The 17,284-nt window shown below is 35.4% G+C and overlaps 1 protein-coding gene across 1 annotated transcript in view; it reads left to right on the top strand.

Moving 5' to 3' along the window:
- cfap299 (cilia and flagella associated protein 299) overlaps positions 1-16,130 on the top strand; it is a 358,409-nt gene extending 342,279 nt beyond the window's left edge. The window contains exons 5-6 of the mRNA XM_039758533.1: positions 4,859-4,991; positions 15,978-16,130. Coding sequence (XP_039614467.1) covers positions 4,859-4,991; positions 15,978-16,073 — 229 coding nt within the window. The 3' untranslated portion in view covers positions 16,074-16,130. The remainder of the gene's footprint in view (positions 1-4,858; positions 4,992-15,977) is intronic.
- The last annotated feature ends 1,154 nt before the right edge of the window (positions 16,131-17,284 follow it).

Below are 17,284 nucleotides of genomic sequence, written 5' to 3'. Positions count from 1 at the left end.
CTCATGTAGCGACTGTTGTGCAAATACTGACTGGGCTATTTACAGGATATACTGTACCTAGCCTGTCATTCTTTCAATAAAGTGTAATCTGTTCCTCACACCAGATACGTGCTTGAGCTTTCTCCTCCCAACTCAATCAAATTTTGGATTAAGAAAAGCTTTAAACCAAACACAGTGGTTTTTTCCAGCCTAGTCCCTGAATCACTACTGTGTTCAGGGATAGCTCCATATCTGCAGCAGAGACACCACACTAGTTCCTGCTTCACCATCTTCTTGTGTGCCTAACATACTGTTTGTTACAAGTGTAGCTTCTCCCTAAATGGAGAATTAGGTTTACCCTGCAAATAATGAATCTACTGACTGGATGTTTTGTTTTTTATTGTACACTCTTCTACAAACCCTAAAGACTGTAGAGCATGAAAATACCAGGAGAGCATGTGTTCTGAGATGCTGAAACCACTAAGCATAGTGCTTATAATCATACTATGGTAAATGTCATCTAGATAATGCTTCCTGCCATATATACAGTAATAGTTACAACATTTACATGCCAGAAATCCATACCATTCCAGAAATGTTTCTGGACTTTTTTGTGTCAGATGATAGTACAGATACTACAGATTACACAGCAGCAACAAGCAACACGGATCATATGGACATAAAGAAATTATAAGGTAATGTACAAAAGTATTTAAATAAAACAAAAGAAGCATCTGCCAATCAAACTGGTGTTCCATTCCTCAATCTGTGCAATAGGATTTGTTATAATGAACAAATAAATATACTCATTTTGAAAAATAAAGCATTCTGTATAATAAACCAACACAACTTGCCTGTTTATCTCTTCTTTATTTCTCCTTAAATTTGATTCTGAAAATTCTAGACTGACCAAATCCCAAAGGATTTTCTGACCTTTTATTCTTTCTCTATTTTATTTATACAACCACATGATTGAAACAATTAAGTTCATTGAGCAGGTATACCTAATAAACTGTCCACCAATTGTATTATCCTTAGATATTTCATTTTTTTAAACAACCATTTGAAAGAAGACAGTTAGACAAAAAGATAACTATCTTTAAAATAAAGTCATATCAAGCATGATATATTGTTCATGAAATCTGTTTGACAAGCATTTCAGTGAAATGTATAATTTTAGATTTTTTTTTTCCATCTCAACACTCCTAACTATAACATGTCTATCATATTGTTTTCTTTCTCCTTAGTATTATTGTGTGGTTTACCATTGCACAAGAGTGGTCAACCAGGGAAATTTTCTATGGTGTTGGTTTGGTATTGATGTAATTATTGACGGAAAAAGTTGTATTTTGGCAGGAATGTAATTCATTGTTTCTGTTGGCGCTGTATAAACATAATTTTCCTTCTGTATTTCACTAACTTTGCATACAACTAGCATGAAATCCAACGTCTATAATCTTTGTCTTTCTGTCTAAATGAACATCCTATTCTTACAGTACATATTATAAGAATGCTATTGAAATTAATCTAAAAAAACTTCTAAAGACTTTTCCAAAAAAACTTCAACATTAACCCAGGATCTGTTAATTTATTATGTATAAGAATGTATGCAATATTTAATGTGTAGTGTAGTTAGAGTTAAGTCTTAGCATTTTACTTGTTATATTTGCTGTTTTTTGTCTACACTGAGTTGAAAGTACGGACCATAACCAATATACGCAGATGTATTTAGGTTTTCAAAAAGCTGTTTGTGCATTAGTATAGATGTAAATGACTATTGTTAATTGAATGAGCATGTATAGGTGAGTGATGCATCAAAATTTTCACGTTAGCCTTCACTTGCTGAGCCACCTCTTTTCTAACTGAACGTACACTTAAATTGATAATGATAAGTATAACAAAAAGGATTTACCCTGTTAAAAGCTATGAATATGCAAACATTGTTAAGCTGTTTGGAACAACCACATCTAAATTAACTAATTTTTTTAACCTAATGGAGCGTTATTATACACAACAAAATTGCCTTTGTTAGTGCTCAAGTTTGCTTCCTCTGCCTGTTTGCTTTCTTTATCTGTTGGAGTTTCATTGTGTAGCATGAGAAATGAACCCTAAATTACTCTGTAATAGGTGTTTCACTGGTGTTCCCAAAAAGAAGGCTGCAAAAAATGACTGCACATATATAGTCTTCCTTCTTCCTCTTCATCTATCTTTGTGATGTTGCCCCCAACATAGCGTTATATATTTTTCCACGTGTGCCAGTCCTGTGCATAATCAACCACCATGTGCATTTTGAGTCCAACTCTTTTAAATATGGTGCTTATCCACATAGCTTTTGGATAGCCTTGTGGTCTACTGCCATCCACCTTCATGCAGAGTCAGTCAGGTATACAGTAGATTTGTAATATAATTATTAAGAACCGTGGAGTGAAATCACACCTAATGAGGACAACACAGCTAAGGTCTATGTATCCTACTTTTCTACTTTTCATCAGTTAATAACCTCTTCTTGTTTATTTTTTCATTTTGTTGTTAATACTTGTTTTCTATATCAGCAAAATAACTTTTGACAGTTTTGTGATTTAATATCCAAATGTAAAGACAAAAGTGCATAACAGGGCTCACAAAATTTCAAACTCCCTGGTAGCCCTTCTGGCAGGTACTCTTCAGATTCTGGTAGCCCGAAAAGAATTCAAGTAGCTTAAAGAAAAAAAGACAATTTCTTAATTTAGAAAGTTAGATATAGTCAACAGAATCAGTTGAAAATATTTATTTTCCAAACACAAACAACAATCGTACTTAAATTATTCAACAGTCAAGTGTCAATCAAAATAAATGTGCATTTGGTTCTAACTGAATTGAAACTTGTATAAACAATATGATGGATTCAAACATGAATCAGTCAGTGTCAGATTCAAAATCTGTCATCTCAACTGAAATCACAGAGGAGAGAGTGCCACTCGACATAGAGAGCACAATTTCATCACCTTCCTTCTTTGGATTCTGTGCACTTCTGTGCTCTTTGATCTTGCTGGGGTGTTATGTTCCAGGTGTCTCAAACCATTTCCAGAATACATCCAGGAACTAATTGCCTTGTCAGGGCAAAAAAGTTCAAACAATCCCCCATTTATAAAGAAATGCATGAGGTCATTTAGTGTTTCAGGCTGTGACAAGATAATCCACCCCTTCATCGCCATATTTTTCCAGTTCTTCTCATTATACACACTGTGACAGATAGGGGACGCTGTTGTCCCCTTGAACCCTCAGACTTGACACCAGGTAAAAGTTCAATACTTGACTTTATTATTAATATACAGTACACAAAGCACACTCCTCTCCACAATACTCATAAACTACAATACAATCACTAATCAATACAATCCTCTATTCCCAGATGCGTTGCCACCCTTCCACCCAGCTCAGCTCAACGACTGGGATCTTCCACAGTCCTTTATATGCCCTGACGCGGAAGTGTTTCCGATCCCACAGTCCACGTGACTTCCTATCACTTCCGGGTCAGATCAAAAGTCCTCTTCTTCATCCCGGAAGTACGTCATTCCTCCTGTTGCTGTGACTAAGACGTACTTCCGGGTTATAGGGCATGTACAAGTCTCTGGGCCTCCCTGCAGCATCCTCTGTTGGCCCCCATGGTATCCAGCAGGGCTGTAAAGGAAAACTCCACTGTCAATGATTCCCTGCTGGTATTCGGGACACCTCCATGCTGCAGAGAGAGCTCCATCTGGTGGCCTGGGGGTATTGGCCGGGATGACTGGCCGGTCATATTCCACAACACGCACAGGCGTACATGTCTCTGCAGACAAATCATCATGATTGAAATCCTGTTTGTTCCATGATCCCTTTTTTTAATTAAAATAGCAAGTCATGAAAGTGGACAAAGTGAATAAGGGAGGGAATTTGATTTCACTCTGAGTATAATTTCAGAGAGCCCGTCAGACTGTACACAGTGTTACATTTTTGTAGCCCGATGGGAAAAGCTAATAGTCCTACGATGTCGGGCTACTGATTTTGTGAACCCTGCATAAGAAGCACACAGTGGAAAGTGGCACAGTTATGAAAGGAATAGAGGGGCTTATTCACATAAAAATCTGAAAAAAATCTACCAAAAGGACTGGGTGAACATTAGTGAATTTTATACAAATTTGAACATGATAAAATAGGTTTGAAAAGTGTTATGAGTAAATATTCAAATAAGAGGACATTGTCAAATCTTTCTGGTTGGATTTTAGCTAAAATGAAAAGTAGCATAATAACACTATGACTCATCAGTTTTTTCTTTCTTATTTCCATTTTTAATTATATCTAAGTGTCTAGTACTTTTGAATTTAAATCTTATATATCTCTTCTAGTGTTAAGCAAAAAGCAGATTGTTTTATCATATTTATCCCTGATAGTTAAAATTGTTGTAGTTTACTTTTACACCACATAGAGAGGGTCGGGATGATGAAACAACAAGAAAGAAGCCCCATTTAATTAATTAACTCAAAGTTGCTTTGGTGAGGAAGCAAATCAAATTATCAGCTTCTTAGCCTTTTTGATAGTAGATCTGTTGTCAAAGAGATCAGGGACCAAAGTAAATGGTGTCTTCTGGTTGTTCTTTACCTTGTATAGAAGCAGAGGTAGAAGGGATGGGGCTTGCATCTGCTGCGTAGAAAGGGCAGAGCTTCAATCTATGGTGCCCAAATGACATCAGTGTTCACCCAAAAAGTCTTCCTCCACTCTAGGGGAAACAACATCAAAGCTGTCAATGACTGTGTTTCACCGTCATCTTCCAATGGTTTACATGTGTGACATGCAATTACTACGATTGAACAAAATAAAACCTTTAAAATATCCTTTTAACCATCTTTGCTCTTTTTTTCAGTTTTTTTAACTGGGAAAGTAAAGTTTCTACATCAAATCCGAGCCCAAATTACCAAGTTATTGCTGAGAACTCGACATCTGGTCTTCTTTTCAAGAACAAGCGAGACAGGAAAGTCATAAATGTGGATCCAAAGGTAGGATTCATGTTCAAGTGTTGCGTTGACTTTTCATTTGTCTGTAACTGAAATGATTTTTATTTCAAGCTTACTTTATTATTTGTTTATGCTACATTTACACTTTTATCTGTTCTTTCCACTAAACATTTTCTGATATATATATATATATATATATATATATATATATATATATATATATATATATATATAAAGGAAAAGAGGAAGACCTAAGAGGAGGTTTATGGTCGTGGTGAGAGAGGACGTGCAGGTGGTGGGTGTAACAGAGAAAGATGCAGAGGACAGAAAGATATGGAAAAAGATGTAACAGAAATTCCACACATAATAGTATATGGCTCAGGCTAGAGCTGGAATCAAACCTCTCAGCAGTGTCATTGTTTTAACTAATTTTATTTAGTGAAGATAAAAAATATATACCCTAGAGATTAGTCCTTGATATGTTTAAGCCTTACTTTATTTATTAATTCCTGGTCAAAATTCTATCATACTGTATGATTTCCCAATAGATTTTGCAATGACAAACAGTGATTTGCAGGAGCGGGTGAGACAGTGTTTATTGCTGCCGCCTTATAGCTGTAGAGTACCGGGTATGACTACTGGCCTTAGCACTCTCTATCTGTCTAATCTGCACATTTATCTTGTGTCTGCAAGTTTTTTTCCCCAGGTACTCTTGTTTTCATACTACATTCCTTATCATGGTGCCAGAGATTGCTGACTTGTTGCATGTTGGTTAGACATGCACGTGAGGATTTTACTGTAAACGTGAGAATGGTATTACTACTACTACAACTACTAAAGATATGTGTGTTAAGTTAATTGGTGACTCCAGATTGGCCTCATATGAGTAATTGTGACCATGAGAGCCAGTGTTTCCTTTCTCAGGATTGTTTTTCGACTTGCACCATTGCTGCTAGAATAGGAGTTGACTCCTGCAAACCAGAAACGGATAAGTGCATTATAAAATAAATAGATTAACATTGATTTAATCTGAACAGTCTATTCTATTTTCATCTCATATGCTGTGATCAGATTGGTTAAACCAATAAGAGTGATGTGTTTTATTAACATATGAAAATCTGGATAACATTATCAGTGAAGAATATTTTTATGTTTTTGTTTTTGATTTCCAAACACTTGTTAAAAATTGGGCTATATTCCAACAGTTTTCTAGATCTCTTTATTTTCTTCAGATGAATTTTATTTTGCTTTTTGGTTTCTTGTTGTTTCAGTAAGCATGTAGTTATCTATTTAATGTGGTAAACACACCCATAACCATACTTTCCACCAGAGAAAACAAAGAAAAAAAAACGGCATTAAATTGCCTGGTTTGTATGGGCCAGAACTCATGCTACTTTGATGTGTCTGCCACTGAACATGGTTACCATAAAAATATATAAATATCACACAGATGACTAAATATATTGTCATAGGGCGGTCCCCTAATGCCACCTTGACTCTAAAACAGACAAGTTTCAGCAAATTCATTACATTAACATGGGTGGCACGCAAACACAGACAGATGGGACTTGATAAACACATATTAACACGAAAAATCAAGGCAGACTTGCAGCATATAACATATTCTGGTCACATGCTGAAGGCAAGTTTGCCATCAATTGTACATAACAACACAACGGCCAAACAATTCATCCATTTCAAAAATGAGATTCTTTTAACAGTCTCATTCTGTCACTGCAGAATCAGCAATGTAAGACTCATGATGCTTTTCCTTTCCTCAATGTTGTGTTATACAGTATATTATGATAAGACTATATTACATCTAATCACCCTTAGCAATCTCTAAGAATGCTGTCTAGGGCTTTACTTTGTTTGATCTAGCTGCCATTTTGTTTCCTTTACACTCTAGTAATCCAAATTTGTTAGAGAGCTTTATGTTATCTGGTGGTCTTTCAAATAAGGATACATTTTTTTTATTTTATTAAAAGCAAGTAACATTCCACACAGTCAAGTCAAACTTGACAAGACTAAATTTAATTCAACCTGCACCCAAGAGAAAGAGAGGAAGGCCAGCAGCCAGAGTAAAACGTTTAAGAGTAGTAAAGAGGGAAGAGAATCATTTTCCCCAATATAAATGCTATTCTAAAATGTTATTGATTAGATCCTGCAAGTTTTTTTTTAAATTTGAACAGATCCTCTAACTGAGAATTACATATTTTTCCAATTTCAAATAGTATATAACATCAGTAACCCACTGAGTTAAAAGAGGTGGGCTAGGATTCTTCCAGTTGAGCAAGATAAGTCTACATGCTATTTGGGAAGTAAAAGCAATTACAGTTTGTTTGTCTTTCCCCACTTTAATCCCATCTGGGAGTACACCAAACATAGCTGTTAATGGATTAGGAGCGATTGTGACACCCAGAAAGATGTTAATTTGGTGCATGCCCAAAAGCTGGAGCTTGATTGCAACATTCACAGGTTTGGTCTTGCCCTCAAAACATTTTGGACAATTTTAAACGAAATATATGTGCTGAATAAAATATTTTAAGTTCAGTAATTGTATGCTTTGCACATACGAAGCTGGAGTGAATTCCGTGGCTGCCTTCCACTGCTTTTCTGAAATGTTGAGTAAGAGATCCTTTTCTCACTGTATTCTGGGATATTTGAAAGGAAGGGACTTTAAAATGTTTTTATATATTATAGAAATGTTGTCTGAGTTTTGAATACTAATCAGTATTTATTCTGGAATAGAAAAGGTGGGAGGTGAGGAAAATTGGGCAGATTTCATTTAGCAAAGTTTCTAATTTGGAAATAGTGGAAAAATTTGGTTGATGGGAAGCTAAATGTGGAGTGCAATTGTTTGTAGGATGTAAAAGCATTATCTATATACAAATCTCTAATTGATTTATTTCTGTACATTAACATTTTCCAAACATTAAAAACTGTGTAAGTTTGAGACGGTGGAAAAGGTGGTTATAGTGTACAAGTGCCACAGATAATAGCTTCTCCATCTTGTAATGCTTCCTACATTGGTTCCATATTCTGAGTGAATTAAGGACAATTAGGTTGTTAGTATATTGATGATAACTTATATTTACTGGGGTACAAAGCAAGAAATATAAAGAAGTACTGCAGGATTTTATTTCTATTGGAGATCAAGCTTGTGTGTGTTCATCTAATTTTGTCAATGTCCAGGTGTTTATAGCTTGTATATTTGACGCCCAGTAATAAAATTGAAAGTAAGGTAGAGCCATGCCACCTTATGCTTTAGGTCATTGTACAGTTGCCCTTTGGATACGTGGATATTTTGAATTCCAAATAAATGAGGTTATGATTGAATCTACAGTAAGTTCTTAAAAAAATAATTTGTTAATGTATATGGGGATGCTTTGAAATAGAAAAAGAAGCTTAGGAAGGATATTCATCTTGACAGTATTAATTCTCCATGCTAAAGTGCAGAGTAGACCATCTATACAAGTCTTGTTTAAGTTTTTCCATGCAGACAGGAACATTTTGTTGAAAAGAAGCTTTATATTTTCTTGTGATGTTTACCCCTAGGTATTTACACTGATCTGCGATGATTACATCTGCGATGTATACATAGTATCGTATCATCTGCATATACTGTAGTGATATTTTCTTTTCAAGTCCTTCTCTGATAATCCCCTTCATTTCATATGTATTTCGAAAATGAACAGCCAATGGTTCAATGGCAATTGCACATAGCTGTGGTGACTTTGGGCATCCTTTTCTAGTACCACATTCTAGTTTGAAGTAGTCTGATTTAAAGTTGTTAATACAAACTGTTGATGCAGACAGAGGTATCTGTGCTGGTATATACAGTAGTAGTTTGATCCATGCAATTAAAGATAATAAGATCTCCAAGGTGTTAAACTTTATGGGTGAATGTATTACATTAAACAGACGTCGAACATTGGAAGCAAAGTGTCTGCCTTTAATAAATCTGGTTTTGTCTTATGTAATTACAGAAGGAAGCACTTTCTCAATGCTTCTAGCTAGATCTTTGGCGAGTATTTTAACATCGTTATTTAGAAATAAGATTGGTCTGTACGATGCACATTGATCATCCACATTGAGAGCACAGATATTAATCAAAATCTCCCATCATGATTACATTTTGCCCTTCAGGGTCAGATACTACATCTGATACTTCAAATGAAATTTTTGTATGTATTTAGATTCCCATACCTCTGGTTTTCTCTGTATAGCTGGTGTGGAATATTTGGCTAGTCCAATCTCTTTGCAACCGAATCTGATCCTTGCTTAATAAGCGAGTCTTCTGTAAAAAATACTATCTTGGCGTTTAGTCCTGTTATAGGCAAAAGAATACTTTCTTTTAATTCGTGACGGAGACCTTTGACATTCCAGCTCACAAATTTCACTATTTGGTCATAGAAACATTGCTTCTAAACTTTTGGTGATATTTTATAGTCTTAAATTAAGGTAGTACATTATTGCATAAAATAGCTTTAATCTTAATTTTCGGTTTTGCCAGGAGTTAAGGCTATAAAGCCTATTTTTGTGTTGGCATATACAATTGTGGGAGTGAAAATGATAGATTAGAAACAGCTTGCTGCCAAATTACAGGTGAAATCTTCTTTGCCTTGCCAGGACATGATACGACTAGCGATCATATTTCAAAAAGTGTCAGAATCAATTTCCTTAGCTCTTTTTTTCTGCTTCATCCAGAGGACTAAAAATGTAGAACTTACCTTGAATATTCACTCTCAAGAGGCGGCATCTAATTTCAACTTTGCATAAGAGCTGTTTAATGCTGTAAAATGCAGCATGTTTAGCAGCTGTTGTTTGTGAGAAATCAGGTAAAATAAAAATGCAGTTATATTCAATATTTTATTATTGTTATTGTTTTCTTGTTTCAGTCTGAGAAGTTGCATAAAATTTACTTTAGATTTTGATTTGTCAAAACGAGCAATAAGGCTTCTAAGTCCTCTCCAGTTATTTTAGAGAATAGTTTAGCTCTAAATTTCACTGGGTTAGGACTTTCACAGTTTTCAAAAAGACTTTCAATTCTGATATTATTTCTTCTGTATCCATCTTCCAGTTAGTCTGTCTCTAAGCACTTTGCAGTCGGATTTTGTAGCTGTTTCTTTTTCATCAGCGTTGGATGCCAATTGTTCAATTATATTAATACAAGTCATTAACATCTTCAAACTGAGCATCAAGTGCTCTAAATTTATTTTCAAATTTACTCGTATTTTCCTGTGTTTTTTCTCAATTTTGTCAAGCAAACCTTTTAAGGTTGCCTCAAAGCGATTACTTAAACATTTCTCCTGGTCTTTAATATCCTGAAGCAGCTTCTCTTTTGTCATTTTTATATCTTTCCTTATATTATTTATATTATTTGTAATCTTCTTTATGCTACTCTTTAGCTTATTTATGTCTTCCCTGAGAGCGGTAGTTATTGCGGTAATCATTGTGGTGATTGTTAACCAAAATGAACAGTCTGAGCTGAGGGTTTCTCCATACTCCACGGGCGGAGTAGTAAGCCCGGTTGGAGTCAGTGCCACTGACTCGTGGGGGATAGTTGACAGCAAGTATAGTAAGGCCATTCTCAGCTCCAATGAACCTTTTGAAATCGATGAGTTTTCCTGGCCCAACTCACTTGCAGTTTCAATCCAAGTTTCGTTCTCAGCCTGAGCCGATCCTGCAGTGTCAGGTACACACAAATCTGTTCTTTCACCTGTCTGTTCCTGATCAGTCTCTTGGCAGTCCATACCTTGAACTTGAACCTGAGGCCTGTTTAAGCTTAGGTGAAGCTTTAGTTGTCTTTTCTATTTCCTTCTGGGCCTTTTTTCTGCTGCTTATGCTTGTGTATACTTGCATATACTGTAAGTAAAGCTCCTCGGGTTGAGTAAATACAGGATACCTTGGGATGTTAGTTAAAAAAAGCAAAATACACTGCTGCTAACAGAATTCTGTCTCGGATGTCCTTCTCCCAAAATGGACAAGACCAATTTTAATGAAGTCTGCTAAATATATAGTGTTGGATTACATGCCCCACAACTGCAACGTTGAATTCTATGAACAGTACCAGGATGTGCATGGGGGATTACCTTTTAATGGTTTCTAGCTAAGGTTCAAGATTTTTAACTTGGTTCTTAAACAATATAGTGACAGATGCATTAAGTTTTTAGGTAATTTTAAAAACCTTGAAATTATTTGAAAAGGGGTGCTTATGCTTCGAAGCATTCTAGTAAAGTCATTTCAGTTCTTTTATTATGATTAAACTGATCTACAGTAAAAAGCTACTCCACTTTAGCACATTCTGTTTCAGTTTGCATTTTACATGTATAATATTCATATTACATGGCACTCTGCTCATTGTTCTCAGTGGCCAGCATCTGACACTTAAAATACTTAATGCAAGACATTAATAACTGAATATATTGTTTATATTATAATGTCAAACACTGCTAGAATGTATTACTCTATACATGAAAACTCAACTAAATTTTATATATATATATATATATATATATATATATACTGTATATATACTATATATATATATATATACTATATATATATATATATATATATATATATATATAAAATGCTTGTGGTTGGTCTGCAAGTCGGCAAACATCAGCCACGGTGCCCTCTTTCAGTTGCAAGAAGCAGATCATAGAATGGTTGAATAGTTTACTGTCAAATAATGCAAAGAGTAGGTGACACGTTTTTCGCCGTAATTCTGGGCTCATCAGGCATACACACTCCCTCGGAGATCGAACCTCGGACGTCAACATCAGAGGCGAAGCCTCTTTACGTTGCGCTACGTCGTGTGGGTCGTTTATTTGACAGCATGTAGATCTGGGTAATTACATTCATGGCATTCATAGTCTGAATCACAATCTGATTGTATGGGTGGAGAGTAAAACTATTTATTCAGCCAGTTGCTTAAGCATGCCAGTTTATTTGCAATGGTTGTGATATCCAGATACAGAAAACAAATGTTCACAAGACACCAGTTTTGGGAAGCATTACTGTTAAAATTAACTTAGTTGTATTAGTCATTAATTACAAAAAGGTAACTAAATTTGTGATATATTTACTTATTATAAAATATTATGCACTAAAAGCTGTTCTTGTGTTAATTTTTCTTCTAGTACAGATATGAAAACCCATACTTGTAATCAGAGTAAATCTATTTACTTGAAAAAAGAGAAAAAGTAATATTGCAACATGCATTACTACTCCATTCCTGATCAAGATGATAACATAAAGCACGTCAGAATGAAAAAAATTTTAGATCATACAAGATAGCCTGTTAGGAGTATTTATTGAGATTTTTTTAATTGCATTTTATCGTAGACTGTATAATTTGATGTCTAACTAAGTATCTTAACCTTCAGCCCAAACGGAACCCAAACAGATGGAAATATTAGCATGGTCATTTTACATGAATTGTTTCCTAGTTTTATTGATTACAGTATAGTCTTGGCTAAGGTACGCTTTAAAGTAGGCTATAGTAGGTAACTTACATTTAATTAAACAACAACAGCATACCTGCTTTGGTAGAGATCTGAGTCAGGTTTAAAAAATCAAGCAAATCAACTCTGTGCCATCTGCTTCTCTGCTGCTCAGACATGGGTAGCACTTGCACTGTGCTGTTTCAGGTCACATAAACCTCCGTAGTGACTGAAAAAGGTTGACATCAAGCATATTCGTTGCCACACACAGGGCTGACCCACTGACATTCTGTCTCCCACCAGACCTTTACCTCGGCAGCCTCTTTTATGGGTGGACTTGGATTAGTGGAAATCATCATAGTAGTGTTTCCAGTGTGTGTAGTATCTCATTCTGGACATTCCACTATACAATGCAGTGTGACAAATTTTTGTCTTCTTTTCCAATCAATGTGTGAGCACCGGATAATGGCAACAATGATATTGAGCTGCAACCTCACTTAGCATGTGGAACTTGTTTGTCTGTAATGTTAGCTGGCCACAGAAATTAAACTCATTCAGTCTGCTTGAATAACTGTTTTTATTTTAATTGTTCATATGTCATTCTCTGCACTTTCAAGAGCTAGTGTATATATTATACTTGTGTGTGAACATATAGGACAAATTGCGTCCCTTAATGATTCAGTACAGTACACAGTATTTTATGCTTCAATACGGGACAATCCCATATTGTAAGGGACAGGTGGCTACTTTACTGGTGTTTATGGATGATGTTCATTATAAAGAAACAACACACAAAACAATCAAGTGCCAGTGACCCACTATTATTATTAATATAATTGGATTAATTTGGCGCCACTTCATTAACAAAGTGTAAAGTATAGTCAAATTAACTGGATTAAATTAACGCATTTAGGAGTTGTGTTAAAGATTTTAATTGCAGAAATGCATTAATCACATGTCTAAACAGCAATTAATCAGCAGCTCTAAAAAATTAGGTACAATGCATCTTGTATAACATGGGATACAAAATGGTGCTTTCATTACCATTGCTACGGGTTACATGACAGTGACTTCCTGTTTCCATTCTCTTTAATGGCATTGTGAGCGGAAAAGAAGTCTGAAAGGATTGGAGGTGATGTTAGTAGTCTTCAGGTAGGACTTTCACTGTTCTGAAAAACGGAACATAAATTGTTATTGTGCACATTGTAACTCCCTTTTCATTCTCATTGGTGTTTCGACACATCAATTAACGTAAGATACTCATGAAACTTACTGTACATGCATAACTATATAGCTCTGTATATCTATTATGTGTTCAATATAAACTTTTATAAAATGAAGTAAAAAAATGATGCATCATTTTATGTATTGTTCTTGTCATTAATTGTGCTAAAACGTATTTTTGGTGGGATTATAAAGTATTTCATTTCTGTTTGAAATTTTTCATATAGAAAGTGTTATCTAAAACTAGCTGTGCTTGTGCTACCTGTTTAAGATGGGCTGAAACCCAAGTAATCAACATGGACCTCAGGGTTAATATTTCCAGTGCACCATCTATTAGAATGTGTTTTGTTTTGCATGTTACAATAAAATGTATTGTATTTGTGGTTCCAAGAGATGGTACATCACAAACATTGTTAGTAATAAAATACTAAAATGTATTACAAATGTTTGTGATGCACCATCTGTTGGAATGACAGAGACATAGCAACTGGACAGACACTTTTTCTTGTATTAAGGTTGACTCTGTAAACTGCATAGATTGACTCCACTTACCATATCATGTGAGTTCATATGACAAATGGTAACAAATGCTCTTATATAAGTAGGTGGCTCTGTATAGTCCTCTAATTCAGGGGTTCTCAAATTCAGTCCCGGGGGACCCCTGTGGCTGCAGGTTTTTGTTCCAACCTGATTCCTAATCAGTAACAACACCTGATAGCACTGATCTCATTTCATTAGCTGGTATCATTTATCTTTTATTCTACATTCAGAAAAGCACAGCAGCATGATTTTTACATTTATAAGAAACTTAGAAATATTTCTGTTTTTGCTATAGATTTAAATGCTTAACTCTCTTTTTATTATATTTCGCCCTTTCTCTGTGCAGTTTGCTCCCTTCATTGAATCTTAATAATGACAATTTAAAACAAGCAGAGCCGAAACCCAAGCAAACAACACTCAATCGTGAAAGGATGCAACTACTTTAGCGTCAGCCCCACAAAGTAGTAAATAACAGATTAATTAAACAATTAGAACACCTAGAAAAGTAGAATGACAATCAAGATGAAAATACTGTTAAAAAGAAAAAAATACATATAATTGCTTAGTACATTTTAATACTTTTTTTTTTTAACCAAACTTAGTTTTCTAATTTGTATATTGTTCCCAAAACAGGCAATCTGGGAAACAACAGTTTACTTAATTAGCCCAGGAGTCCAATTAAAAACAGAGGCTGGTTGGAACAAAAACCTGCAGCCACAGTGGTCCCCCAGTACCGAGTTTGAGAACCCCTGCTTAATATTTACATCCATCCATCCATTAGCCAACCCACTATATCCTAACTACAGGGTCACAGGGGTCCGCTGGAGCCAATCCCAGCCAACACAGGGCACAAGGCAGGAAACAAACCATGGGCAGGGCGCACACACACCCACATACCAAGCACACACTAGGGACAATTTAGAATCACCAATGCACCTAACTTGCATGTCTTTGGACTGTGGGAGGAAACCCACGCAGACAAGGGGAGAACATGCAAACTCCATGCAGGGAGGACCCGGGAAGCAAACCCGGGTCTCCTAACTGCGAGGCAGCAACGCTACCCAATACGCTACCCAATGCGCCACTGTGCCGCCCTCTAATTAATTTTTTTATTAATATTGCAAATGCAAAAATAGTCCAAGTGGAGTGAATTCTTATACAGTACTTACTATATAATGTATAAAACAGGGAACTGATACAAAAAATTGGTTTTATTTTAAGAAATTATAGTATTTTTAGTAAATTTGGAGCAAATGTAGATTTCAACAAAAATGTAAAAATCTCAAGATAATCAATGGATCCATTTTTGTTTTGAAAATGAATTCTTGGTTAAGACATACAGTAAATGTCAATCAAAATGAATGTTTTGTGGTGTTTTCTCATATGACGTAGAGATGGTTCAAACCCTACATTTTTGGACATTAAATATTTTGTTAAAAGCATAAATGTGTGCTCTATCTCTTTGCCTGGAGCCTGCAAATAATTTTCTCACTGATTAGTAGCAAATCTAAATAATTAAAAAAAATTGTTAGATCGAAAAAAACTATTCCAAAAATGCCAACTATGTTCAGACCCTACTTACCATTTGATTACTGATTAGCAGTAAATATAAAAAATTGATGAAAAAAAATTTTAACTGAATGGAAGGAAAGTATTCCAAAAACTTCAGCAATGTTCAGACCTTAGTTAACATTTGATAACTGATAAGAAGTAATATAAATATTTAATAACAAATATTTGCAAGTAAATTCAAAGAAAGTATTTCTCCAGAGAGAATGATTCATGTAACTGATTCCTTGTTATTTTTTAATAGGTACCACCAGGAGATAATTCTTCAAGAACACCCATAAAAACCAGCCTTTATATACAAGCAGTCATCTATGACCATGTGACCAGAAGAAAGACCTAGCTTCATTATGGGAAGATCAGTTTAACAGTGAAGTTACAAATAAAAGTTTGAACTAAATGTGTATGCTGTCCTTCTTTAATAGTTATACATGAAGTAATTAACATATTTTTATATGTACAGGTATATATAAAATTGCACTGGATATATTTCATATATGCACAGTACAATATGGGGGCAGCATAGTGTTTTATTGACCACTGCTTTGTTATTATTTTCTTATTTAAAATGGCAAATATCATTGCGTTATATAAAAAGGGTTATTGTGCAGATCCAAGTAACTATATGCCATAAGTTTAACTTGCATTACAGGAAAATTAATGAAAGGAATTATTAATGAACAGCACACGGGAAGAACAGGAAATTTACTGAACAGTCAGGATGGGTTCAGACGAGGGAGGTCATGTTTTACCAACGTGCTGGAATTCTATGAGGAAGCAAAAAAAGGATATGATCAAATTGGATGATATGATATTATTTATCTTGTTCAGACACAGGATGCAGACATGAGGAACCCTATCCAAAATGTTCTAATGTACTCATTAAATGCAATTCTGTTTTAGGGTTGTTCAATGTAGACTCTCTGAAGTTGAACACATCTCTCCCACCAGTGTTCCACCCTCCAGATACTTTTGGGAGAAATTAAACTTCTTGTGAGTCACACCACTGCACCACCTTCTTAATGTCAGCATCATCTGTGTCAAAATGGTGACCACACAGGTGTTTCTTCATCTCAGGGAAAATAATGATGTCAGCAGAAAGCAAATCTGGCAAATAAAGGGGATGAGACAACATTTTCAAGTTACATTCTTGTAGTTTTTCCACTGACTTGTGCACTCTGTGTGGTGGAGCATTGTCATGATGAAAGAGGACTCCAAGGGAGAACTTTTCAAGATGTTTTTTCAGCAATGACAGGCAGGAGAAATGATTCCCAGGTTGAAAGTTACAAACAAGGTCTGATCTACAGTACTTAAGAAAAAAAAATCACATATCTGATGTCACCCCCTTCTAGGTAGTCTCACTTCCTGTCAGATAACATTCCTATATATGTTTAGTGTGCATATTACCACACTTAGGGGCCAGTTTAAGGGCTCTTGTGATGGCTTTTCCCTGCCGCCCCAGGGGTTGGGGCTGTGTGATAACACCTTATCTTTTCCTTCCTCTGCAGACCAAAAGATTGACGACTTTTCCAACCCAACTTCATTTCCCACCTG

The sequence above is a fragment of the Polypterus senegalus genome, chromosome 7, assembly GCF_016835505.1.
Source record: "Polypterus senegalus isolate Bchr_013 chromosome 7, ASM1683550v1, whole genome shotgun sequence".
In the NCBI taxonomy this organism is placed as follows: Eukaryota; Metazoa; Chordata; class Cladistia; order Polypteriformes; family Polypteridae; genus Polypterus; species Polypterus senegalus.
Note: the sequence above shows the minus strand (reverse complement) of the source record. Positions and strands in the feature narration are given on the sequence as shown.